Source organism: Scyliorhinus canicula, chromosome 1, assembly GCF_902713615.1.
Source record: "Scyliorhinus canicula chromosome 1, sScyCan1.1, whole genome shotgun sequence".
NCBI lineage: Eukaryota > Metazoa > Chordata > Chondrichthyes > Carcharhiniformes > Scyliorhinidae > Scyliorhinus > Scyliorhinus canicula.
In genome coordinates, this window is record NC_052146.1 from 248,981,311 (window position 1) to 249,008,199 (window position 26,889).

General features: G+C 48.7%; 1 protein-coding gene across 7 annotated transcripts in view; it reads left to right on the forward strand.

Annotated features, from left to right (window-relative positions):
- lpgat1 (lysophosphatidylglycerol acyltransferase 1) overlaps positions 1-26,889 on the forward strand; it is a 205,774-nt gene that overhangs the window by 164,327 nt on the left and 14,558 nt on the right. For 6 of the 7 annotated variants that reach the window (XM_038810932.1, XM_038810970.1, XM_038810922.1 and 3 more), the window contains one exon: positions 11,883-11,989. The exons of the other annotated variant lie outside the window; for it this stretch is intronic. In XM_038810932.1, the coding sequence (XP_038666860.1) occupies positions 11,883-11,989 (107 nt within the window). The remainder of the gene's footprint in view (positions 1-11,882; positions 11,990-26,889) is intronic. 7 annotated transcript variants of the gene reach the window in all.

Sequence of the window (26,889 nt, forward strand, 5' to 3'; positions counted from 1 at the left end):
TTAGGTGGGGTTACAGGCACAGGGTGAAGACGTGGGCTTAAGTAGGGTGCTCTTTCCAAGGGCCGGTGCAGACTCGATGGGTCGAATGGCCTCCTTCTGCACTAAATTCTATGATTCCATAACATGTGCTCGTATGTAGAAGGAATTTATAGACCACCTTTTCTGCAACGATGATCTGATAATAGTTGGCTGCAGAGAATGTGATATTATTTGAAATGCTTGTTGTGGTCTTTAGTCTATGTATTTAGCCACTGCAGATTTCCATTTAATATGCTGATGGTTTTCAGTGCACTGTGCAGCGAATGGTGGCTGTGCTGTACTGCCAAGTGTTGGGGCAAAGGAGGAGAAAATTAGTATTTATTCTACGCCGTTGTGAAGAGGTGCTGGTGTTTACTGTGTACATGAACTGTTACAGCAGTTCAAAGATGTGCAGGTTAGGTGGATTGACCATGCTAAATTGCACCCCCTTGTCCAGGGCTTTGCAGGTTAGGTTACAGGAATTGGGCGGGAGGGTAGACCTGGGTAGAGTACTCTTTTGAGAGATCGGTGCAGACTTGATGAGCCAAGTGGCCTCCTTCTGCACTGTCAGGATTCTATGATTCTAAGAAACCAGTAATGCTCCATGTGCTAGGGGAGCTGGTGGCATCTAATCTGCATAGTTTGAGTTGTGGCATCAGAGCAGTGTTTTTGCTTGTGTTCCTAGCAGTTGTCATTTTATCTGTGTAATATAGGGGCAAAGAATAAACACTACACTGGAATCTGTTTAAATATTTTATTAAGTATTTGCAGTTTCATCTTGGTCTCTATGATTTAAGGAAAATATTTGGTAATTCAGATTATGAATTGTATTATTTTTACAGTATGTAAATATTGAGAGTACACATTCAGGTCAGGACATCCTGATCTTAACTGGCATTCTAACCTACAAATCAGTTCCACGTCCTGTGGACTCTGTCCTGTCCATGCTGTTTGATTTAAGTATCATTGTGTTTATAATTACTCATTTCAGTTTGTGTAGCAAACACTTAGCCATGTTTGCAACCCTAAATGTCTGCCAGCTTGGGTCTGTCTAAAATGTCTCAAAATTGCTATGACCTCTATACATGTCCCACGCAATAATCAATACCATAATCAGCTTTGAAGGCAAGCAGTTTGTACTGAATAAATGTCCAAAAAAAGTCTCTGGTCTCTTGCTCCCACCAGCATGTTCCTTTTTTATTGTATCTGAAAATTGAAAACAAATTATTCCAAGGCCTGGTGTAAAAATATACTGACCGCTTCTGTACCTGTGATTTCCCCACCAGGAATTTATAATTCAGTCAGGCTTTCAATGTCTTAACATTCACTAAAATGTTTAAATTACTGAGAAAATCATGGATAAATTGCTGTCTGTTTAGATGGTTGACTGAAGAAATTCAGTTCTTTATATTAGGACTTATAATACAAGCGCAGGAAAATCTCTTAATGGAAGTGCAGGGATTAGTTCCTGAATTTGCTGCAACAATCTTTATTCGTCATCAATTGATAAGGTTTTCTGTGAAGCTCAGGAGTTTAAAGATTTTGCCTACACAGATTTTAATATCGACCATTAACCTGCAAATATTTAAGAGAGAATCTAGCTTTGTAATTACAGTATGTAGTTTTGTGGATAAAGAAAAGATTGGTTTTGAGTAAAGCATTCACTGAATGGACTTTGTGCAGCCTCATCACAGGTCAAGATTGAACTAGCTTTGTATTTGCAATATGCAGTTTTGTGAATAAAGATTGGTTATTTATAAAGCATTAATTGAATGGACTTTGTGCAGCCACATTACAATCGTGTCAGAATGAGTCACACTGTTGCACCTGCTCAAAGGTTGGCATTTTCTGTTTACACCAAAGAGCTGAACATGTTCATTTCCTATAGTAACCAAAAACAATAAGCTGAAAGGGAGGGTCATTACCCAAGGAAAACCATTTTTTAAATGTATGATAATTTAATTATCCTCGCTAACTTCCTATGTGACTGTTTCCATGCATTCTCATTTCACTGATTTTGAAGAATGCAGCCTGTGGGGGAGCAGAGGCTTTGATAGATTTTTTTTCCCGCTGAATAAGCAGGAAAGTCCAGGGAACTCCTATTGATTGAAAATAATTTTGTGTTTTTTTTTTAAATTTCATTTACGGGTTGTGGGCATTGCTAGTTAGGCCAGCATTTATTTCCCATCCCTAGCTGCCCTTCAGCAGGTGGTGGTGAGTTGCCACCTTGAACCGCTGTAGTCCTTGAGGTGTAGGTACACCCACTGTGCTGTTAGGGAAGGAGTTCCAGAATGTTGCCCCAGCGACAGTGAAGGACAGGCGATATATTTCCAAGTCAGGGTGTTGAATGACTTGGAGGGGAACCTCCAGGTGGTGGGATTCCCATGTATCTGCTGCTCTTGTCGTTCTAGTGGTAGTGTCTTGGGTTTGGAAGATGTTGTCTAAGGAACCTTGGTGAGTTACTGCAGGGCATCTTGTAAATGGTACACATGGCTGCCACTGTTCGTCGGTGGTGGTGGGTTTGAATGTTTGTGGAAGGGGGGGGGGGCAATCAAGCAGGCTGCTTTGCCCTGGGTGGTGTCAAGCTTCTGAGTGTTTTTGGAGCTGCACTCGTCCCGGCAAGTGGTGAATATTCCGTTACACTCCTGACTTGTGCCTTATTGATGGCGGACAGGCTTGGGGGTTCAGGAGGTGAGTTACCATGGGAAATGCGGTTCGGCAGTTGAGGCAGGTGAGAGGGGCTGTGTATGAGTATGGGGAGAAGGCCAGCTGCTTGTTGGCGGGCCAGCTCTGCCAGCAGGTGGCTGCAAGAGAGAATGTTCAGGTTCAGGGTAGGACAGGGGAAGTGATGGTGGCACCAGAGCAAGTGAATAAGGCATTTGAGGAGTTGTATAAGAATTTGTATAAGTCAGAGCCTCCGGAGGATGAGTCGAACATGAGGGAGTTTTGGGGGGGGGGGGGGGGGGGGGGGTGGGAGTGTCCCGGAGGAGGAGAGGGCAGGGTTGGAGGAGCCTGTGAGGGTGGAAAAAGTGAGGGTAGCAACAGGGAAAATGCAGACGGGTAAGGCACCAGGGGCAGATGGTTTACCAATAGAGTTTTATTAAACGTTTATCGATAAGTTGGCGCCACTGTTGATGGAGATCTTTGAGATGTGGCTAAGGGGGCATTGCCAGTGAGAATGGGACAGGTATCCATTTCACTGTTGCTTAAGAAGGACAAGGACCCGGTGGAATGTAAGTCGTATAGGCCTATATCTTTGTTGAATATGGATGCCAAGATTTTGGCGAAGGTGCTGCTGTTTGGTTTGGAGGATCAGACGCAGGGCCGGCTCAAGGCACCGGCAACACGGGCAGTCGCCCGGGGCGCCATGTGCTAGGGGGCGCCAAAGACTCGGGTCCCGCGCATGCGCAGTTGGGCCGGTGCCAACCAGCGCATGCGCGGTGGCCGCCCTCCCCCAGGGCGCCCCCCCTCGGTCCGCCCCCCGCTCGGTCCGCCCCCCCCTCGGTCCGCCCCCCGCTCGGTCCGGTCCGCCCCCCGCTCGGGTCCGCTCCCCCGGTCCGCCCCCCGCTTGGTCCGCTCCCCCGGTCCACCCCCGCTCGGTCCGCCCCCCGCTCGGTCCGCTCCCCCCTCGGGTCCCCGCCCCCCCCCCCCCCCCCCCCCCCGGGTCCGCCCCCCGCCCCCCCCTGGTCCCCGCCCCCCTGGTCCCCGGGTCCTCGCCCCCCCCCCCCTCTCGGCCCCCCCCCCCCCTTCTCGGCCCCCCCCCCCCCCCCAAGGGCGCCGAAGTTCAGCTTGCCCGGGGCGCCAGCAACCCTAGGGCCGGCGCTGATCAGTCGGGGTATGTAAAGGGCAGACAGTTGTCATCGAATGTGAGGCATCAGTTGAATGTGGTGCTGGATGCCGGGTAAAGGGAGGGAATTGGAGGTGGTGGTGGTGCTGGATGCAAAGAAGGCATTTCATTGCGTAAAGTGGAGCTATTTGTTTGCAGTGTTGGAAAGGTTTGGGATTGGGCCTAAATATGTGGCATATGTGAAACTTGTATAAGGATCTGATGCCATGTGTGCGCACAAATAAGATGAATTCCAGGTACTTTACATTGCATAGGGGAAGGAGGTAGGGATGCCCCATGTTCCCCCCCCCCTTTAGTTTACGCTAGCTATAGAGCCACGGCCATAGTACTGAGGTGCTTGGATAAATGGAGGGCAAGAGTGACGGGGAGGTGGAGCATAGGTTGTCTCTGTATGCTGATGATTTGTTGCTGTATATCTAACCTGAGCTCATCAGCAGGGGATATAATGGGACTGCTTAGGTGATTTGGGACTTTTTCAGGCTATAAGTTAAATTTGGGAAAAAATGAGTGTTTTGTGGGAGTTGGGCTGTGGAGGGTTGTCATTTCGGGTGGCAACCACCAACTGAAATATTTGAGATTGCAGGCGGCTCGGGATTGGGGCGTAGCTCCGTAAGTTGAACTTGTCAAGGCAGATCTGTCAAGGTGGCACAGTCGTCAGGAAGAGTTCCACTGGATTGGAGGGTAGCTAATGTAACGGCACTTTTTAAAAAAGAAGGGAGAGAGAAAACAGGGAATTGTAGACCGGTTAGCCTGACATTGGTGGTGGGGAAAATGCTGGAGTCAATTATTAAGGATGAAATAAATGAACATTTGGAAAGTGGGGACAGGATCGGTCGAAGTCGGCATGGATTCACGAAGGGGAAATCGTGCTTGACAATGCTTCTGGAATTTTTTGAGAATATGACCAGTAGAGTGGGCAAGAGTGAACAAGTGGATGTTGTTTATCTGGCTTTTGACAAGGTCCCACACAGGAGATTAGCAAAATTAAAGCTCATGGTGTTGGGGGTAATGTATTGATGTGGATAGAGAACTGGTTGGCAGAAAGGAAGCAAAGAGTGGAATAAACGGGTTCTTTTCAGAGTTCAGTATTGGGACCCCCAGCTGTTCAAAATATACTTTAATGATTTGGACGAAGGAATTACATGCAATAACTCCAAATTTGCAGGCGACACTAAACTAGGTGGCAGTGTGTGCTGTGAGGAGGATGCAAAGAGGCTGGCTGAGTGGGCAAATACTTGGCAAATGCAATAAAATGTGGGTAAATGTAAGGTTATCCATTTTGGTGGCAAAAACAGGCAGGCAGATTATTATCTGAATGGTGGCAGTTTAGGAAAAGGGAAAGTGCAATGAGACCTGGGTGTCATGGTGGAACAATCGCTGAAGGTTGGCATGCAGGTACAGCAGGTGGTGAGGAAAGCTAATGGCATGCTGGCCTTCATAGCGAGAGGATCTCAGTATACGAGTAGGGACGCCTTGCTGCAGTTATACTGGGCCTTGGTTAGGGCGGCACGGTGGCACAGTGATTAGCACTGCTGCCTCACGGCACTAAGAGCCAGATTCAATCCCGGCTCCGGATCACTGTCTGTGTGGAGTTTGCACATACTCCCTGTGCCTGCGTGGGTCTCGCCCCCACAACCCAAAAATGTGCAGGGTAGGTGGATTGGCCACTCCAAATTGCTCTTTAATTGGAAAAAAAAGAATTGGGCACTCTAAATTTATTTTTATTTTTTAAATATATATAGGGCCTTGATGAGGCCACATCTTGATATTTTGTGCAGTTTTGGTCCCCTAGCTTGAGGAAGGGCATTCTTGCTATTGAGGGTGTCCAGCAGAGGTTCACCAGACTAATTCCCGGGATAGCAGGACTGACATACAAAGAAAGACTGGATCGACGGCTTGTACTCACTGGAGTTTAGAAGAATGAGGGGATTTCATAGAAACATATAAAATCCTGATGGGACTGGACAGGCTAGATGCGGGAAGAATGTTCCTGATGATGGGGCGTCCAGAACTAGGGTCACATCCTAAGAATAAGGGGTAAGCCATTCAGGACTTCTTCTCAGAGCTGTGAACTTGCGGAATTCTCTACCACAGAAAGGTATTGGGGCCAGTTTTAGACCATAAGACATAGAAAAATTGTTGGATATATTCAAGAGGGGGCTGGATGTGGCCCTTGCGGCTTAAGGGATAAAGGGCTATGGAGAGAAAACTGGAGTAGGATACCAAATTTGCATGGTCAGCCATGGTCATAATGAACGAGGAGAATGTGCAGGCTCGAAGGGCCGAATGGCCTAATCCTGCACTTATTTTCTATATCCCCCATCGTTGGCAGGTAGGGTGCAGGTGGTTAAGATGAACATTTTGCCACGGTTCTTATTTTTGTTTCAGTGCTTACCAGTCTTTTTGCCGAAAGTACTTTTTTTGGGGGGTTGAAAGGTTGGTTTTGTTGTTTGTGTGGACAGGTAAGGTGGGAAGGATTAGGAGGTCGGTACTTCGAAGAGGGCAGCAATCGGAGGTCTTGGCCCTTCCAAACCTGTTATACTATTATTGGGTGGCGAACGCTGAGAAGGTGCGGGGTTGGAGCAGGGAGACAAATGCTTTGTGGGTGAGGATGGAGGCAGGCTCTTTTTTTTTTAAAAGATTTTTTTTATAAATTTAGATTACCCAATTATTTTTTCCAATTCAGGGGCAATTTAGCGTGGCCAATCCACCTACTCTGCACATTTTTGGGTTGTGGGGGGCGAAACCCACGCAGACACGAGGAGAATGTGCAAACTCCACACGGACAGTGACCCAGAGCCGGGATCGAACCTGGGACCTCGGTGCCGTGAGGCAGCTGTGCTAACCACCAGGCCACCGTGCTGCCCCGGAGGCAGGCTCTTTTAAGGGGTCGGGGTTGCTGGCAATGGCACTGCTCCCATTTTCCCCAGGGAATTTATCGAGGCGTCCTGTGGTGGTGGCCACGCTGAAAATATGGAGCTCATTTTGGCAGTAGTTTAGGTTGAGGGAGGGATGGAGGTTGATGTCTATCCAAGGAATCACTGGTTTGAGCCAGGAGGTTGGATGCGAGGTTTCAGAGATGGGACAAGCAAGGCGTGATGGATATAAAGGACTTGATTTTGGATGGACGGTTTGCAAGTTTTGAGACGTTTGGGGTCCTGCGTGGGGAGGGTTTCGGGTACATGCAGGTGCAGGATTTTGCTAAAAAGGTTTTTCCGACTTTTCTGGTGGCACCGTTCTTCTCATTGCTGGAGGGGTTGTTGTCTGTGATGGATTTAGAGGGAAGGGTCATCTCGATGATCTATGGGATGATTTTGGAGGAGGATAGGGTGTCTCTGGAGGGGGTGAAGGCTAAGTGGAAGGAGGAGCTCGGGATGGTGATGTGAGGTGCTGCGAAGGGTGATGCCTCAACCTTGTGTGCGAGGCTGGGGTTGATACAGCTAAAGGTCATTCACAGAGTGCACCTGACAAAGTCAAGGATGAGCCTGCTGTTTGAGAGGTGGAGGATATTTGTGAGTGGTGTGGGAGGGGCCCAGCCAATCATGTACACATATTCTGGTCCAGCCTGAAGTTGAAGAAATTTTGGAGGTCGTTCTTCGTCACCATGTCGGCGATCTTGCATGCGCATTTGGAGCCCAGCCCCCTGTGAGTCATATTCGGGTGTCAGACTTGGAGTGGGGGCAGATGTTTTAGCTTTCGCCTCGTTGATTGCTCGCAGGCAGGTTCTGCTGAGGTGAAGGTCAGCTTCTTACCCTGTGTCTTGGTGTGGCTGGGGGATTTGATGAAGTTCTTGTCTTGGAAAAGGTGAAATTCACTTTTAGAGGGGTTCAGTGAAGAGCGTAAGAAAGCATGCCAGGAGAAAGATTAGGGATACTGAAAAATGGGATGTCAACTTGGTGAAGCTGCAACACAGGACTATTTGTGTGCCAAACAGCATAAGCAACAAGTAATAGCTAGAGCTACGCCATTCCACAACCAACGTATCAGATCTAAACTCTGTAGCCCTGCCACATCCAGCCACGAATAGTGGTGGACCATTTTTTAAAAACTCACTGGAGAAGGAAACTCCACAAATATCCCCATTCTCAATGGTGGAGGTGCCCAGCACATAATGTGCAAAAGACAAAGCTGAGGCATTTGTGACAATCTTCGGCCAGAAGTGCTGAGTGGATTATCCATCTCTGTCTCCTCCGGAGGTCCCCAGCATCACAAATGTCAGTCTTCAGCCAATACGATTCACGCCACGTGATATCAACAAACAACTGAAGGCACTGGATATACAAAGGCTATGGGTCCTAATAATATCCCTGCAATAGTACTAAGGACTTGTGCTCCAGAACTTGTCGCACCCCTCGCCAAGCTGTTCCAGTGCAGCTACAACACTGGCATCTACCCTGCAATGTGGAAAATTGCCCAGGTGTGTCTTGCATGCAAGAAACAGGATAAATCCAACCCAGCCAATCACCACACTATCAATCTATGCTCCGTCATCAGCAAAGTGATGGAAGGAGTCATCAACTGTGCCCTCAAGTGGCAATTACTTCGTAACAACCTGCTCACAGATGTTCAATTTGAGTTCTGCCAGGGGTACCTCAGCTCCTGACCTCATTACAGCCTTGGTTCAAACATGGACAAAAGAGCTGAATGCCAGAGGTGAGGTGAAAGTGACTGCCTTTAACATCAAGGCAGCATTTGACCGAGTATGGCATCAAGCAGCTCTAGCTAAACTAGAAGCAATGGGAATCAGGGGGGAAACTCTCCACTGGTTGGAGTCATATCTGGCACAAAGGAAGATGGTTGTGGTTGTTGGTGGTCAATCATCTCAGCTCCAGGACATCATTGCAGGAGTTCCTCAAGGGTAGTGTCCTAGGCCCAAATATCTTCAGCTGCTTCATCAATGACCTCCCTTCCAGCATAAGGTCAGAAGTGGGGATGTTTGTAGATCACTACACAATGTTCAGCACCATTCGTAAATCCTCAGATAATGAAGCAGTCCATGTCCAAATGCAGCAAGACCCAGACAATATCTAAGCTTGGGCTGACAAGTGGCAAGTTACATTTGTACCACACAAAGTACCAGGCAAAGACCATCTCCTACAAGAGAGGATCTAACCATCACCCCTTAACATTCAATGGCATTACCATTGCTGAATCCCCCCCCCCCCCCCCCCCCCCCCCCCCACAATCAACAGCCTGGGGGTAACCATTGATCTGAAACTAAACTGAATCAATACTGTGGCTACCAGGGCAGGTCAAAGGCTGGGAATCCTACGATGAGTAACTCACCTCCTGACCCCCCCCCCCCCCCCCAAAAACCTGTCCACCATCTACAAGGCACAAGTCAGAAGTGTAATGGAATACACTCCACTTGTCTGGATGAGTGCAGCTCCAACAGCACTCCAGATGCTTGACACAATCCAGGACAAAGCAGCCGGCTTGATTGCTCCAAACACTCCACCACCACAAACAGTAGCAGCCGTATGTACCATCTACAAGATGCACTCCAGTAACTCACCAAGGTTCCTTAGACAGCACCTTCCAAACCCACGACCACTACCATGTAGAAGGGCAAGAGCAGCAGGTACCTGGGAACCCCACCACCTGGAGGTTCCCCTCCAAATCATTCACCACCCTGACTTAGAAATATATCACCGTTCCTTTGCTGTTGCTAAGACAAAATCCTGGAACTTCCTCCCTAATAGCACAATGGGTGTACCTTCACCTCCAGGACTGCAGCGGTTCAAAAAGGCAGCTCACCACCACCTTCTGAAGGGCAACTAGAGATGGACAATAAATGCAGGCCTAACCAGCGGCGGCCATATCCCGTAAATGAATTTCTAAAAACATGAGAGGTTCCATAAAAGATGGGGTTTGTTTATACTACATTTCGGGGAGCTGGTTGCTGTCAACTACTAGGGGGGTAGGGAGGCAACAAGGTGGGGAAGTTGGTTGGAGTTCAGGGATTGGTGTTGGGTTTATTTTGTTTTATAATGTTATGTGTTAAATGTAAAATTGTTAAAATTTGAATAAAAATACTTTTTTCTAAAAATAATCAAAACAGTCGAGTCAGTGTGGCACACTCCTTGACACAACATGTAAATGATAAAATTGTTGTACTTAAAAATATTGAAAACATTTGCAATCAGCATTAATTTCTGCATAGAAGGAAGAAAATACTGAGGTAAGTATTCTCAGTTTTAAGTGTCAGCTCTCAGCTTGGGATGATTGTGGGTTCAAGCCCTATTCCAGGACTAGAGCATTTAATCTAGCCTAACACTTGTGGCTGGACTTTACACCCACAAATTGGCAGCCCTGCTAGGCATCTACGTAAAATATGGCAGGTGACGATGGATCACAATGGGTAATGCAATGCCATCCCACCAGCCTCTGATAATGGGTAGCACAAGTGGATAGCACTGTGGCTTCACAGCGCCAGGGTCCCAGGTTCGATTCTCCATTGGGTCACTGACTCTGCACATTCTTCCCGTGTCTGCGTGGGTTTCCTCCGGGTGCTCCAGTTTCCTCCCATAGTCCAAAGATGGGCAGGTTAGGTGGATTGGCCATGATAAATTGCCCTTAGTGACCAAAAAGGTTAGGAGGGGTTATTGGGTTACGGGGATAGGGTGAAAGTGAGGGCTTAAGTGGGTCGGTGCAGACTCGATGGGCTGAATGGCCTCCTTCTGCACTGTATGTTCTATGTACATGTTCTTTGTATTACGGAAGGTGAGCAGGTACTGAAATCTGAAGCCTACCTTCCTTGTTGGGGAAAAAATAAGTAACAGGTTGTTGAACTTGTTAAATAGGTCATTCAGACACTACGACAGTAAACACACGTTGGTCTCCTTGAATCATTCCTATCCTCTGTACTTTCTCTTTTACTACATTTAAGAGCATCTACCTTTTCATTTCTACCACCCTACTCATTGTAATTAGTGTTCTGTTCATTACCATTTCACTTCTCCCTCCAGCTGCTTTTGTGGGTTTGCACGCAATATTTTTGTTTGGTCCCCTATGTGTTTATAGAAGACCTCATAGCCATCCGCTAAAGCTGCAGTGTCATTTATTTTAGAAACTTTATGGACTGCTAGATGGGACCTGATTCCTAAAGGAATACAATGTTTAAAGTTTTTTAAATCCTAATACAATTTCATCGGCCAACACCATTAATCAAATACTATCTTTTCTCTAGCAACGTAAAATACGTTAGCCTTATATCTAGTTTGAAATGTTAATTAACTATCTTTGATCCCAACTTGAAAGTAAATGGAACCTTAACAGCACAACTGTTCCCAACCCGATGCCGATCACACCTTTTGTGGGACATTGGGAGGCTCAGTATCAACTTATGGTATACCCAGAAATTGGTGCTGTTGTCTCAAAGTCTGATATTGTGCATCATCTTCCCAGTAAAACATCATCTTCCCAGTAAAATAATAAGACTTCCTTTGATCTTTAACAATGCGGGGCTGGTTTACCTCACTGGGCTAAATCGCTGGCTTTTAAAGCAGACCAAGCAGGCCAGCAGCACGGTTCGATTCCCGTACCAGCCTCCCTGGATAGGCGCCGGAATATGGCGACTAGGGGCTTTTCACAGTAACTTCATTGAAGCCTACTCGTGACAATAAGCAATTTTCATTTTCATTTCACAATCAGACCATCCAGGTTTACTAGAGGGCAGTCTGCAGAACCAGTCACATAATCCCCTTCATAAGTACCATCCCAAAACATCATAATCTTATACAGCTCACAATAGTAACACCACCAAGATGTAGATGTCGAAGAGATGTGCTCTGAGTATTAAGGTCAGTGGGAGTGGCTGGACTTTTTCTTAGTTGCAATGTTCTTGGACTGATATTTACATGGTAGAAATATTCTGGGAACCTGTCAGTTGTTTACTATGCAAGGGAATAAAAAAAATTTGGTTTTAAAGAAAATAATCAGTAGTGAAATTAATATCCTTAGGCACCAATTTTGCCTCTAATTAGTTAAAGAATACTTTCCTTGTTCTTTCCTACAGGATCTATCCCATTAAGGATGTTCCCATGGAAAGTGAGGCACTCACTAGGTGGCTGTACCAGCGGTTTGTCGAAAAAGATGAACTCTTGGCACATTTTTATGAAACAGGTGAGTTCTGCTTAGCTGCTCAGGGTGTGTAAAGAGCTTAAATTTTAAGTTTTGTTTTCTGAGCCACGGACCTCATTGTCTGGCCTTTATTGCACTGTCCTAGCAATACAAGCCAAATCTCAGTTTGCCTTGCCACTGTTCTTGTGTCATGGTTTATGGACTTTAATCTATCAGCACTGACTCCCAGGTCCTATAAGCTTTTGCAGACACCACTGCATCAGAATTCACCAGATCCAAAGACTACAGTATTTATCTACATTAAGGAACATTTGTTACTGGCATAGTTACTCCCCTAATGCGTTTTAACAATCTGGAAACTTTCTGGTAGGAAGGACTTAGCTACTCATTAAATACTGTTACCTAAGTTGCTGTCGTTTGCTTTAAGCAAAGTAGCTGACAGCTTTTGTTCTGGAATTTGCGGTACATCATGTGTAACCTCAACTATTTTGAATTCTTAATTTTAAATGAAGAGTAAATTAACCAGCAGTGGTTGCTTAGCAACTGGGGCATTGTAAGGTAAAGAGCTTTTAAGTTTTAGTTCAGCTAATTTGATTGCAGTTGGAGACAGGTAGTGAGGGAAAAGGCAGCTCTCCCAGCTCTGCAAGAAGCAGTTGGTTTTAGATGACGAAAGAGGGGGTATCTCTCTCAGCCTTGCTGGAAAAAAAGTAATACTATGGAGTACTGGTTAAGAAAAAAGATACCGGAAACCTAAAGTCCAATTAGTTAGAAACTAGAGAAAGGAAGAGAAGTAGTCTGGAATACGGATTAGAGGAAACTGGGATCGAGAACAGATTATCGTTCAGTAAAGTTACACAGTTGAGACTTCCGGTTGCGGCTATGACCAGCTAAGTCGCACATTTGGCAGCTCCTGCGACAAAGGTGTTTAAGGGCCGATTGGAGGGCCCCGACGGTACTGTAAAGACGAATCCCGGTGGGGGAAGGCTCCCTGAGGAGAGTGAGACCAACTTTATGGTCGGTACTCGGAGTGGGGCGACAAAAAAAGCGGCAGCAGCTCCCCGAAAAAAGCGGGGGAAGAGGACCAAAATGGCGGCCGGTGGCGCACTAGAAGATTGGAGAAAATGGGCGGAGGAGCAGCAGGCCGCTCTCCTCCGGTGTTTTACGGAGCTGAAAGTGGAACTCTTAGAGTCTATGAACGCGACGACCACAAGGCTGATGGGGGCCCAGGCGACCCAAGAGGCGTCGATAAGAGAGCTGCAGCAGGAGATGACTGCAAGGGAGGAGGAGGCCACGGTCCTCGTGGGAAAGGTGGAGGTGCACGAGGCACTCCACCTGAAATGGCAGAGCCGCTTTGAGGAGCTGGACACTCGAATGAGGCGGAAGAACTTGAGGATCCTGGGCCTAGCAGAAGGCCTGGAGGGGCCTGATCTCCCGAAATATGTAGCGGAGATGCTGAGCTCCCTGATGGGAGAGGGGGCCGGTCCATCGCCCCTGGAGCTGGAAGAAGCATATCGGGTCATGGCTAGGCGGCCTAGGGCGAACGAGCCCCCGAGGGCGGTGCTGGTGCGATTCCAGCGTTTCTGTGATCGGGAGAAAGTGCTGAGGTGGGCCAAGAGGGAGAAAAGCAGCAAATGGGAGAATTCGACGGTGCGGATATATCAGGACTGGAGTGCGGAGGTGGCAAAGCGGCGGGCCCGGTTTAACCGGACGAAGGCGGTGCTGCACGCAAAGATGATCAAGTTCGGAATGCTGCAGCCAGCGCGCTTGTGGGTCACCTACAAGGACCAGCACCATTACTTTGAGACCCCAGAGGAGGCATGGACTTTTGTTCGGGAGGAAAAGCTGGACCTGAACTAGAACTTGGGAACGCCGGCGGTCGAGGCCGCCCGAGTACCCTTGACTGATCAAGTGGCCCATGTCTTTCTTAGGCCAGGTTGGAACTTGGTTAAAGTTGATGGATCGCTTGGTTTCTTTGAAACTTGTGTTATGGGGGGTTTCTTTGTTCCTTTTTGTGTGTCTCTTCCCGTTGCCAACTTCCCTTAATTATTGTTGTTGTAGGGGGGGCTTTTTTACTGTTTTTTGATCTGTTTTTTAAGGGTTATGGTTACTGTTCTGTTTGATGGAGGGTGATGGTTAAATACGTTATTATTGGGTAGTTATTTAGTTATGCAGGCATAGTTATGTATTTATGTATTTATTTGAGATTTGTTATTTATATTGTTATATTAAGTTGGGGAGGCGGGACGGGGGGGGTGCAAGTTGGTTATGCGTGTTTTCTTTTTCTCTTTTTTCTGCCTCTCGTTTTAAGGGGGCTTTTTTATGGGCTTGGATGGGGACGGGGGTGGAATTGAAGATGGCGGGGTAGGGTGTGGCCGGGCGAAAGCGCGGGCTTTCCCCTGTTTCCCGCGCGCGGGACGGAGGAAGGGGGAGGAGAGAAGAGTGGGGTGTGGCCAGCAATGGCGGCTTTTCCCGCGCTGAAGCGGGGTCAGAGAGGGATGGCAAGGGGGGGGGGAGGCCCCTCCCCCCCCCACATCGGGAGGAGTCGGAGTGTGGCAGGGGCAGCCGGGTCAGCGAAAACCAGCTGACTCTCGGGAGTACGATGGTGGATACACCGCGGCTAGGAGGGGTCCTAGCCAGGGGGGGGGGGGGGGGGGGGGGGGGGGGGGTTAGGGGGGGATACCGGGTTGCTGCTGGAAAGGCCGAGGACGGGAAGGGAAGAACGGGAGGAGAGGGGGGGGGGCCATCGCCATGGGGAACGGGTCAGAAGGGGAGGGTCGACCCGGGGCGAACAGGGGACAGGACATGGCTAATAGACAGGGGAAAGGGACGGGTCGCTCTGCGACCCGGTTGATTACTTGGAACGTGAGGGGGCTGAATGGGCCGGTCAAGAGATCAAGGGTTTTTTCACACCTAAAGGGACTGCAGGCGGATGTGGCAATGTTGCAGGAGACTCACTTGAGAGTAGTAGACCAGATACGCCTGAGAAGGGGGTGGGTGGGACAGGTGTTCCACTCAGGCTTGGACGCAAAGAACCGGGGGGTGGCGATTTTGGTGGGAAAGAGGGTGTCGTTCGTGGCGGCGCAGGTGGTAGCAGATAAGGAGGGTAGGTACGTGATGGTGAAGGGTAGGCTGCAGGGAGAGAATGTGGTGCTGGTGAATGTGTATGCCCCGAATTGGGATGACGCGGGTTTTATGAGGCGCCTGTTGGGCCTCATTCCGGGTCTGGAGGCAGGGGGCCTGATCATGGGGGGGGACTTCAATACAGTGCTCGACCCTGGGCTGGACAGATCGAGTTCCAGGACGAATAGGAGGCCGGCAGCGGCAGAGGTGCTAAGGGGGTTCATGGAGCAGATGGGGGGGGTAGACCCTTGGAGATTTGGCAGGCCAAGGGCGAGGGAGTATTCTTTTTTCTCCCACGTCCACAGGGTGTACTCCAGAATAGACTTTTTTGTTCTGAGCAGGGGGCTGATTTCGAGAGTGCAGGACACGGAGTACTCGGCCATTGCGATTTCGGACCATGCACCACACTGGGTAGAGGTAGAACTGGGGGAAGCACGGGACCAGCGCCCGCTGTGGCGCCTGGATGTGGGGCTGCTGGCGGACGATGAGGTGTGCGGAAGGGTCCGGAAGGGCATTGAGAGATATCTGGGCACGAACGACACGGGCGAGGTGAAGGTGGGGGTAGTCTGGGAGGCCCTGAAAGCAGTGATCAGAGGAGAGCTGATCTCCATAAGGGCACACAGAGAAAGGAAGGAGAGGCAGGAGAGGGAGAGACTGGTGGGGGAACTTATAGAAGTGGACAGGAGATATGCGGAGACACCAGAGGAGGGGCTGTTGAGGGAGCGGCGCAGTTTACAGGCCCAGTTTGACCTACTGACCACTAGGAAGGCGGAGACGCAATGGAGAAGGGCACAGGGCGCGGTCTATGAGTACGGGGAAAAGGCGAGCAGGATGCTAGCACACCAGCTGCGCAAGCGAGATGCAGCCAGAGAGATGGGGGAGTGAGAGAGAAGGGAGGGAACGTAGTGCAGAAGGGGCAAGAGGTGAACGGGGTCTTCAGGGATTTCTACAGGGAATTGTACCGGTCTGAGCCGCCCAGGAGGAGGGGGGGAATGGAGAACTTCCTCGATAGATTGAGGTTCCCAAAGGTCCAGGAGGAACGGGTGGAGGGGCTGGGGGCGCCGATAGAGCTGCAGGAGCTAGTTAAAGGGATAGGCCAGATGCAGGCGGGGAAGGCGCCGGGGCCGGATGGGTTCCCGGTGGAATTTTATAAGAAGTATGTGGACTTGGTGGGTCCAGTGCTGGTGCGAGCCTTCAATGAGGCGCGAGAGGGGGGGGTTCTGCCCCCGACAATGTCACAGGCCCTGATCTCCTTGATCCTGAAGCGGGACAAAGACCCTGTACAGTGCGGGTCCTACATGCCTATCTCCCTCTTGAATGTAGATGCCAAACTGTTGGCAAAGGTCCTGGCAACCAGAATAGAGGATTGTGTGCCAGGGGTAATCCATGAGGACCAGACGGGGTTCGTAAAGGGACGACAACTTAACACAAATGTCCGGAGACTGTTGAATGTGATTATGATGCCAGCAGTGGAGGGGGAGGCTGAGATAGTGGTAGCACTGGATGCGGAGAAGGCATTCGATAGGGTGGAGTGGGAATACCTGTGGGAGACGCTGGAACGGTTTGGGTTTGGGGAGGGATTTATCAAGTGGGTGAAGCTGCTGTATTCGGCCCCGATGGCGAGTGTGGTTACAAACGGGAGGAGGTCAGAGTATTTTGGGCTCCATCGAGGTACCAGGCAGGGATGCCCCCTATCCCCCTTACTATTTGCATTAGCGATCGAACCGTTGGCGATGGCACTGAGGGGTTCAGGGGGGTGGAGAGGACTGACAAGGGGAGGGGAGGAACATCGGGTATCACTCTATGCGGATGATTTGTTGTTATATGTGGCGGACCCGGAAGGGGGAATGCCGGAGGTAATGGAAATACTAGCGGAGTTTGGGGACTTTTCGGGATATAAATTAAATGTGGGTAAAAGTGAGGTCTTTGTGATACACCCGGGAGATCAGGGGGAGGGAATTGGGCGGCTCCCCTTTAAGAGAGCAGTAAAGAGCTTCAGGTACTTGGGGGTGCAGGTGGCAAGGAACTGGGGGACCCTCCACAAGCTGAACTTTTCAAGGCTGGTGGAGCAGATGGAGGAGGAGTTCAAGAGGTGGGACATGGTACCGCTGTCGCTAGCAGGGAGGGTGCAGTCAGTCAAAATGACGGTCCTCCCGAGGTTCTTGTTTCTGTTCCAGTGCTTGCCCATCTTTCTCCCCAGGGCCTTCTTCAAGAAGGTAACTAGCAGCATTATGGGCTATGTGTGGGCACATGGCACCCCTAGAGTGAGAAGGATTTTCTTGGAACGGAGTAGGGACAGTGGAGGATTAGCGCTACCCAATCTTTCCGGATACTACTGGGCGGCGAACGCATCGATGGTGCGCAAGTGGGTGATGGAGGGGGAGGGGGCAGCTTGGAAACGTATGGAGAGGGCGTCCTGCGGCAATACAAGCCTGGGGGCGCTGGTAACGGCACCATGGCCGCTCCCCCCCACAAGGTATACCACGAGTCCGGTAGTGGCGGCCACCCTTAAAATCTGGGGGCAGTGGAGGCGACACAGGGGGGAAGTGGGGGGTCTGATGGCGGCGCCACTGAGAGGGAACCACAGATTTGTCCCGGGGAACACTGGCGGGGGATTCCAGAGCTGGCACAGGGCGGGCATCAGGCAACTGAGGGACATGTTCATAGAGGGGAGGTTTGCGAGCCTGGGAGAGCTGGAGGAGAAATTTGAGCTCCCCCCGGGGAACACGTTTAGATACCTGCAGGTGAAGGCATTTGCCAGACGACAGGTGGAAGGATTTCCCTTGCTTCCCGATAGAGGGGTGAGTGATAGGGTGCTGTCAGGGGTCTGGGTCGGAGAAGGGAAGGTCTCGGACATCTACAAAGTAAAGTTACACAGTTGAAAAGGCATTAGATCGTGACAGGCCAGAAATATATCTCTTGTAGTGTTAAGGTTTGTGGGCAATTACAGCAATTTGAATGACTTTATTTGAAATAATTGTGAAAATCGGTGGCTGTACCTAAAAACCGTTAAGACAATGGAAGGTTGAAGGGAGGGGTCTAAAACCTGAAAGTGAAACATTGATGGACGGAGGGGAAAAATAAAATTTACAGTGTGACTTTTGAAAGCAAATTTGAAATCACTTGTGTGGAGGTGGGAGTTCAGTAAAACAATGTGGCTCATGGCATAAGAATCATCTGGGGGGGGGGATTTTGAGGAGAGTCCACAGTCATTCACTTGGGTTCAGAGAGGTGTGTGTCTTACCACAGTCATCTTGCATGCTTAATGTGGTATGTATCAATGAGACCAGTGTAACTTAAGACTTACTTTGTATTCCATGTTAATCCTAAAGCCTCTGTGTAATTGTTAAGCCTAAAGGGGGAGTAAAGGAGTATTTTCTCATAATCAATTTTTCATGTTTAATCATTTTTTTCTTATTAAAATTAATTAGCAGTTCTGTGAGTCTGTTCTTCCATGTTTTATAAAAAATAAAAGTTACGGTCTTTTGAGTCAGGGTTTCAATCTGGGATCATCCCAACCAGTTATAATATGAACTGGAACCATAACAATCCTGAATCACAAACACTCAGTGTAAGAAAGCAGGTGTACAAGTCTCCATTAACGATCCATGGACCAAAAACAATAAAGACAAAATAATAGAAATGAAGGGAATAATCAGGAAAGGCCCTTGCAGTAGTCACCCAGGAATTGTACGGTAGCACAGTGGATAGCACTGTTGCTTCACAGCTCCAGGGTCCAAGGTTTGATTCCTGGCTTGGTTCACAACTGTGCGGAGTCTGCACGTTTTCCCCATGTCTGCGTGGGTTTCCTCCGGGTGCTTCGGTTTCCTCCCCAAAGTCCCAAGAAGAGGTGCTGTAAGATGAATTGGACATTCTGAATTCTCCCTCAGTGTACCCAAACAGGCGCCGGAATGTGGTGACTAGGGGCTTTTCACAGTAACTTAATTACAGTGTTAATGTAAGCCTACTTGTGACAATAAAGATTATTATTCTTAATTGTTAGATTCAAACCTGGTAACTCTACAACTGATGCACTCCATCACCCTGATCCAACAGGCATCACCCCCACCTCCCCCCAACCAGCGCCCCCTGTCAGCCCTACCACCAGCCAATCACCCCCATGACCACCTGAATGCCCCCTATCTAAGCCTCTCCTGACTGGCCCCCACTCACATTGAAGATACTCTCCATCGTGCTGTGTGGCACTGTCACCATGCTAAATGGGATAGATTCCGAATATCTCGCATCGATGAGGTGCTGTTGACTATCGGCAGCTGCAGAATTGTACTTAACCACAATCTGTAATCTCATGGCCCAGCATACCCTAACTCTACCATTACCACCAAGCCAGGGGCAGCATGGTGGCGCAGTGATTAGCACTGCAGCCTCACGGCGCTGACGACCCAGGTTCAATCCCAGCCCCGGGTCACTGTCCATGTGGAGTTTGCACATTCTCCTCATGTCTGCATGGGTCTCACCCCCACAACCAAAAAAGATGTGCAGGGTAGGTGGATTGGCCAAGTTAAATTGCCCCTGAATTGGAAAAAAAGAATTGGGTACTCTAAATTTATAAGGGGAAAAAAATTACCACCAAGCCAGAGGATCAACGTAGTTGAATGAAGAGTCCAGGAAGGCATGCTCGGAGCAGCACCAGGCATACCTAAATTGAGGTGTCAATCTGGTGAGGACTACTTGCATGCTCAACAGCGGAAGAAACAAATCATTGACCGAACTAAGCAATTCCACAACCACCGGATCATACCTCTTTCTTTCTTTCATGAGATGTGGACATTGCTGGCAAGGCGAGAATTTGTTGCCCATCTCTATTGCCTTTGAACTAAGAGTCTTGCTGAGCCATTTCTGAGAGCAGTTAAGAGCCACCTACATTACTGTGGATGTGGTGTCACATGTATGGCCAGATATGGTTCCTATGACCTTCCTTAAAGGGCATTAGTGAACCAGATGGATTTTTATGACAATTGATGAGCTTTGCATGAACATCAATGCTGAGACCTGCTTTCAATTCCAGATTGAATGAATTGAAGTTAAATTCCACCAGGTCCTGTGGTGGGATTTCAACACATGTTCTGAGTGTTTTGTCCTGGATTGCTAGCCTAGTGACAGTGCCACGCCGCCATCATCTTCCTAGCACAAAGGAAGATGGTTATGGCTGTTGGAAGGTCAATCATCTCAGTTGCAGGACTTCACTGCAGGATTTTCCCAGGATAGTGTCCTCTGCCCAACCATCTTCAGCTGCTTTATTAATGACCTTCCTTCCACTGGAGGCCAGAATTGTTCGTTGATAATTGCACAATGTTCACATTCGCGACTCTTCAAAGTACTGAAACAGTTCATGTCCAAATGTAGCATGACATGAACAATATCAGGCCTTGGGCTGAGAAGTAACATAGAACATAAAACATAGAACATTACAGCGCAGTACAGGCCCTTCGGCCCTCAATGTTGCGCCGACCTGTGAAACCCCTCTAAAGCCCATCTACACTATTCCCTTGTCGTTCATATGCCTATTTCATGTCACACCCTGATGGCAATGACCATCTCCGACAAGAGCAAATCTAACCATCGCCCCTTGACATAGTGGCACTACCATCGCTGAATCCCCCAAAATCAATATAATGGGGGTGGGGTAGAGAGAGTGAGGAGAGAGAGATACCATTGACCAGAAGTTGAACTGACTAACCACATAAATACTGTGGATACAATACCAGGTCAGAGGCTAGGATCCGGTGCCAAGTAACTCACCACCTCCACAAAGCCTGTCCACCATCTGCAAGGCACAAATCAGGTGTGTGATGGAATACTCTCCACTTGCCTGGATGAATGCAGCTGTAACAACACAAGAAGCTTGACACCATCCAGGACAATGCAGCCTGTTTGTTTGCCACCCCAAACAGTCACTCCTTCCACCACCAATGCACAGTATGTACTATCTGCAGGAATTCACAACGTTCCTTAGACAGAACTTTCAAAATCCACGACCACTAACATCTTGAAGAACATGGGCAGTAGACCCATATGAACACCATCACCTGGAAGTTTTCCTCCAAATCTTCAACACCATAATACCAGCCAAGCATGTATCCAAACTCCAAAACCTAAGACTTGGCTCCTCACTCTGCAACTGTATCCTTGACTTCCTGACCCACAGATCACAATCAGTAAGGATAAACAATGACACGTCCTCCATGATAATCCTTAACACCGAGGCCCGCAAGGCTGCGAACTTAGCCCTCTACTATACTCTCTATACATACATGACTGTGTGGCAAAATCGGGCTCCAACTCCATCTACAGTTTGCTGATGACAAGACCGTGGTGGGTTGGATCTCGAACACCGATGAGTCAGAGTACAGGAGGGCGATAGAGAACTTAGTGGCATGGTGCAACAACAATCTAACTCTGAATGTCAGCAAAACTATGGAGCTGGTCATCGACTTCAGGAAGCTAAGTGTCGTACGCACCCCTGTCTGCATCAGTGGTGCCGAGGTGATGTTTGACAGCTTCAAATTCCTGGATGTGCACATCACCAAAAATCTGTCCTGGTCCACCCATGTCAAGGCTACGACCAAGAAACCACAACGCCTATACTTCCTCAGGAAACTAAGGAAATTCGGCATGTCCGCACTGGCTCTTACCAATTTTTACAGATACGCCATAGAAAGCATCCTTTCTGGCTACATCACAACCTGGTATGGCAACTGCTCAGCTCAAAACTATAAGAAACTACTGAGAGTCGCAAACGCAGCCCAGTCTATTATCTGATCATGCCCCCTCCATTAACTCTGTCTATATCTCCCGCTACCTCGGGAAAGTGGGCGGCATAATCAAAGACCCCTCCCATCTGGGGTAGTCCCTCTTCCAACCCTTTCCATCAAGCAGCAAATGCAAAAGTCTGAGAACACGCACCAACAGATTCAAAAGCAGATTCTTCCCCACTACTACCAGACTCTTGAATGGCCTCTTCTGGACTGAACTGATCTCTCCATGCATATTCTCTACTGTGTAGCACTGCACTCCGTATGCTTCACCAGATGTATATACATTGTGTATCTATCGTTTGTTCTATGTTTTTCATGTATGGTACGATCTGATTGGACTGTACGCAGAACAATATTTTTCACTGTACCTCGTTCCACGTGACAAATCTAAAGTTCACTCACCATGCTGACTTGGAAATATATCGCTGTTCCTTCATTGTCACTGGGTCAAAATTCTGGAACTCCTTCCCTAACAGCACTGTGGGTGTACATACACACCATAAAAAAACAGCACTTTAAGGAGACAGCTCACCACCACCTTCTCGAGGGAAATTAGACACCGGCTATAAAGACTGGCCTAGTCATCGATGTGCACATCCCATGAACAAATTTTTTAAAACCTGCCCACCCCTGCCGACCACCCAATACCCTCACCCAATCTAATTATACAGGGACCAAATCTGACTACCCATTCACACTCTTACTCACCATTCTCCCCTCACCCACTTATCGAACCTAACCCACCTACCCACTCCATTCACAAGGCTTCGGCCCACTTGCCCATTCATTCACCTGTCGCCCACTTGCCCGTCCATTCGCCTGCTTGCCTGTCCACTAACATTAAATTTTGACCTATAAACGTGCCAAATGGCAACTAGTGCTCTAAAAGGATGTGCCCTGACTTCTCCTGATTCTGCTTTGCTCCAACAGAGTTTCCTGAAGGACAATGTATTGTGTATTTCTGTGAAACCTGGAATCAGAAGGCCCTCATAGAAATGCACAGCAGTGTCGAGTCAGAGGAGTTTACAAGCATAGTGGCAATCTGACTATCATTGCCACTGCTTGATAGATCCTGGACAACAAAGTTACAGCCTGAAGAAGGCAACTTTTTCACTGAACAAGTGCTACCACCAACTTTTCAACTCCACTTTTTTCCTTATCCTATTTCGCTGGCCTTTCCCCGATATCTTTTTATAGTTTTTTGTTTCTATACCTTTTATTTATATAGCTCCTATAACCTAAACAAATAAACACTGGATTATGGGCTCTCCGGTTTCCCGGCTGTTTAAAGCTGACAGTGAGCAGGCAAGTTAATCTATGAGGGGAATGCGGCATGGTGGCACAGTGGTTAGCACAGCTTTACGGTCCCGGATTCAATTCCGGCCTCGGGGGACTGTCTGTGTGGAGTTTGCACTTTCTCCCTGTGCCTGCGTGGGTTTCCTCTGAGTGCTCTGATTTCCTCCCACAGTCCACAAATGTGCAGGTTAGGTGGATTGGCCATGCAAAATTGTCCCTTAGTATCCAAACGTTGAGATGGGTTTATGGAGATATGGTGGAAGCATGGGCTTAAGTAGGGTGCTCTTTCAAGGGCCGATGCAGACTTGATGGGCCGAATGGCCTCCTTCTGCATGCAGATTCTATGGTCTATTTTGATCTGCCATACATGATTATACAGTCTTCTTCAGAGAGGTGAGAGGACGTTGTTGGTCACTGGAAGGAGGCCAAGGTCACTGATGGGGTAAAAACTGCGGCAAAAGATGGGAAGTTTTATCTGACTGCGTGAGCTTGGTGAAGATAGAAGAGGTGCTTCGCTCTCAGACACTGGGTATATTATGAAAGCTAGGACAATACACCCTTATCAACATGGGAACCGGAGGAGGCCATTCAGCCCTTCGAGCCTGTCCCACCATTCAATAAGATCATAGCTGATCTGTGACCTTACTCCATGTATCTGAAGAATAAAGAGATTAAGGGTTATGGTGTTCGGGCCGGAAGGTGGAGCTGAGTCCACAAAAGATCAGCCATGATCTCATTGAATGGCGGAGCAGGCTCGAGGGGCCAGATGGCCTACTCCTGCTCCTAGTTCTTATGTATCCGCTGTTGGCCCATATCCCTTAATATTTTTTGCTCACAAAAATCTATCTATCTCAGATTGAAAATTAACAACTGATCTAGCTTCAACTGCTGGTTGTGGGAGAGAGTTCCAAACCTCTACCACCCTTTGAGTAAAGAAGTTCTTCCTAACATCTCTCCTGAATGGTCCAGCCCTAATTTTTAGACGATGCCCCCTTGCCAGGGTGTGGACATTTGAAATGCCATTGGAGCAACCATGGATCTCGTTTCCCCCAGTTTTCCTGCAATTCAGAGTGGAGGAGAAATGGTGCAGTGGTACAAATAGCATAAGGTCACCAGCATGGAGCTCAGTCTGTGGCAAGACAGAATTCTGAGAAAGGTCAAAGGGGACAAAACTGGGCCAGTCAGACAGATCCGTGTTGCGGGCTAAAGTATACCAATCTCGCATGAACTTGCTTCAGATATTAAAGAGTCAATGCCAGTGAGGATTACAGACGCCTCAGGAGGCTATCCCAGACCTGTGTACTATGCTGCAGGACGACCTTCCTGCCCTGGGACTATCTGGGAACCCAATGCGTGTGGCTCTGAAAGTCACTGCGGCCTTAAACTTCGATGTAAGCGGATTCTTCGCAGGCTGCACCAGAGGGATGTGCAGGATCGCCCAGGCAGCTGCTGATCATAGGCACGGGCAGCACAGTAGCACAGTTGTTCCAGGTTTCCAGATTCGATTCTCGACTTGGGTCACTGTCTGTGCGAGTCTGCACATTCTCCCCGTGTCTGCGTGGGTTTTCTCCGGGTGCTCCGGTTTCCTCCTCCAGTCCAAAGATGTACGGGCTAGGTGGATTGGCCATGATAAATTGCCCTTAGTGACCAAAAAGGTTAGGTGGGGTTACGGGGATAGGTTGGCAGTGGGACCTTAAGTGGGGTGCTCTTTCCAAGGGCCGGTGCAGACTCGTTAGGCCGAATGGCCTCCTTCTGCACTGTAAATTCTATGATTCTATGATCATATAATCAATGCCCTATTCAAGAGGGCCGGTGTGTTTGAGTTACAGGACTGGCCTGGAGAGTGAGGCAGAGAGACCTGTTGGATTTGGGTCTTTACAAGCTTACCACAAGTGCAGAGCATGATTGATTACATCCATGTGGCAATGAGGGCATGTGACATTGATTCATTGGAAGGATTCCGCTCGTAATGTTCAGTTGGTGTGAGACCATCGAAGACGTATCCTTCGGGCATGTGTTCGGTTCCCAGCGAAGCATTCGTGATGCCTACATACTATGCTATTCTCAGATGCTGCATCTCTTTAAGCACCCCCGCAGCCTGCATGGGAATCATAGAATTTACAGTGCAGAAGAAGGCCATTTGGCCCATCGAGTCTGCACTGGCCCTTGGAAAGAGAACCCTACCTAAGCTCACATCTCCACCCTATCCCGCATAACCTAGTAACCCCAACCTAACTTTTTTTGGACACTAATGGCAATTGATCATGGCCGATCCACCTAACCTGCATGATATTCTAGGAGACCTGAGTTATCCACTCAAGACTTGGTTAATAGCACCAGTGTGAAATATTTGAGTGTCAAAGAGTGGTGTAAAGAATGCTGTGGGTCCATACGAATGAAAATTAAGCAGGCAATCCAGGTATTCCTTCCTATCACACGTGTACAAAGTATACTCCAGGATTGATTTTTTATTTGTGGTGAGCCAAGAGATGTTGGTGGGGGTGGTGGGAGCAGAGTATGCAGGAATTTGAATCACTGACCGCATGCCGCACTGGCTGGAGGTTCGACTTCACTCGAGGCAGGAACGGAGGCCGGGATGGAGGCTAGACTCTGGGCTGTTAGTGGACAGGGGCTTCTGCGATAAGGTGCAGCCAGTGATTAAGGCCTGTGTGGAGCGGAACCAAAATGGGACGGTATCGACGGCTGTATTCTGGGAGGCATTGAAGGTGGTGGTTCGGGGGGAGATGATCTCATTCAAGACACATGGGGATAGGAAGATTAGAGAGAAGTATGGACGGTTACTGGATGAGATAGCTGAGGTAAATGGGGACTATTCGAGGGACTCCACTGTGGAGGGATTGACGAAGAGAAAGAAGTTACAGGGGCAGTTTGACAGGCTGACGACTGGAAGGGCTGTTGGGCAGCTACAGAGGGCGAGAAGGGTGCAATATGAACATGGAGACAAGGCGAGCCGCATGCTAGCCCATCAGCTATGGAGGCAGTCCACGTCCAGAGCAACTCTGAAAATGCCGACAGGGACTGGGGAGGTAGTGTCGGAGCCGGGGAGGAAACTAGGCATTCGGGGAGTATTACAAGAAATTGTACAGGGCCGGGTGGGGGCTGAGGAAGTGGATATGGGGCAGTTTCTGGATGGGCTCGATTTCCACGGCTGGAGGAGGAAAGGAGGCAGGCACTAGAGGAGCCATTATGGTTGAGAGAGGTGATGGGAAGCACAAGAGGAATGAAGTCGGGGAAGGCCCTGGGCCAAGCAGTTAACCAGCAAAGTTTTATAAGGGGTTTGCAACGCAGTTGGCACCACATTTATTGGGGCCTTTTAGTGAGAACAAAGAACAAAGAAAATTACAGCACAGGAACAGGCCCTTCGGCCCTCCCAGCCTGCGCCGATCCAGATCCTTTATCTAAACCTGTCTCCTATTTTCCAAGGTCTACTTCCCTCTGTTCCCACCCGTTCATATACCCGTCTAGATGCCTCTTAAATGATGCTATCGTGCCCGCCTCTACCACCTCCGCTGGTAAAGCGTTCCAGGCACCCACCACCCTCTGCGTAAAAAACTTTCCACGCACATCTCCCTTAAACTTTCCCCTCTCACTTTGAAATCGTGACCCCTTGTAACTGACACCCCCACTCTTGGAAAAAGTTTGTTCCTATCCACCCTGTCCATACCTCTCATAATTTTGTAGACTTCAATCAGGTCCCCCCTCAACCTCCGTCTTTCCAATGAAAAC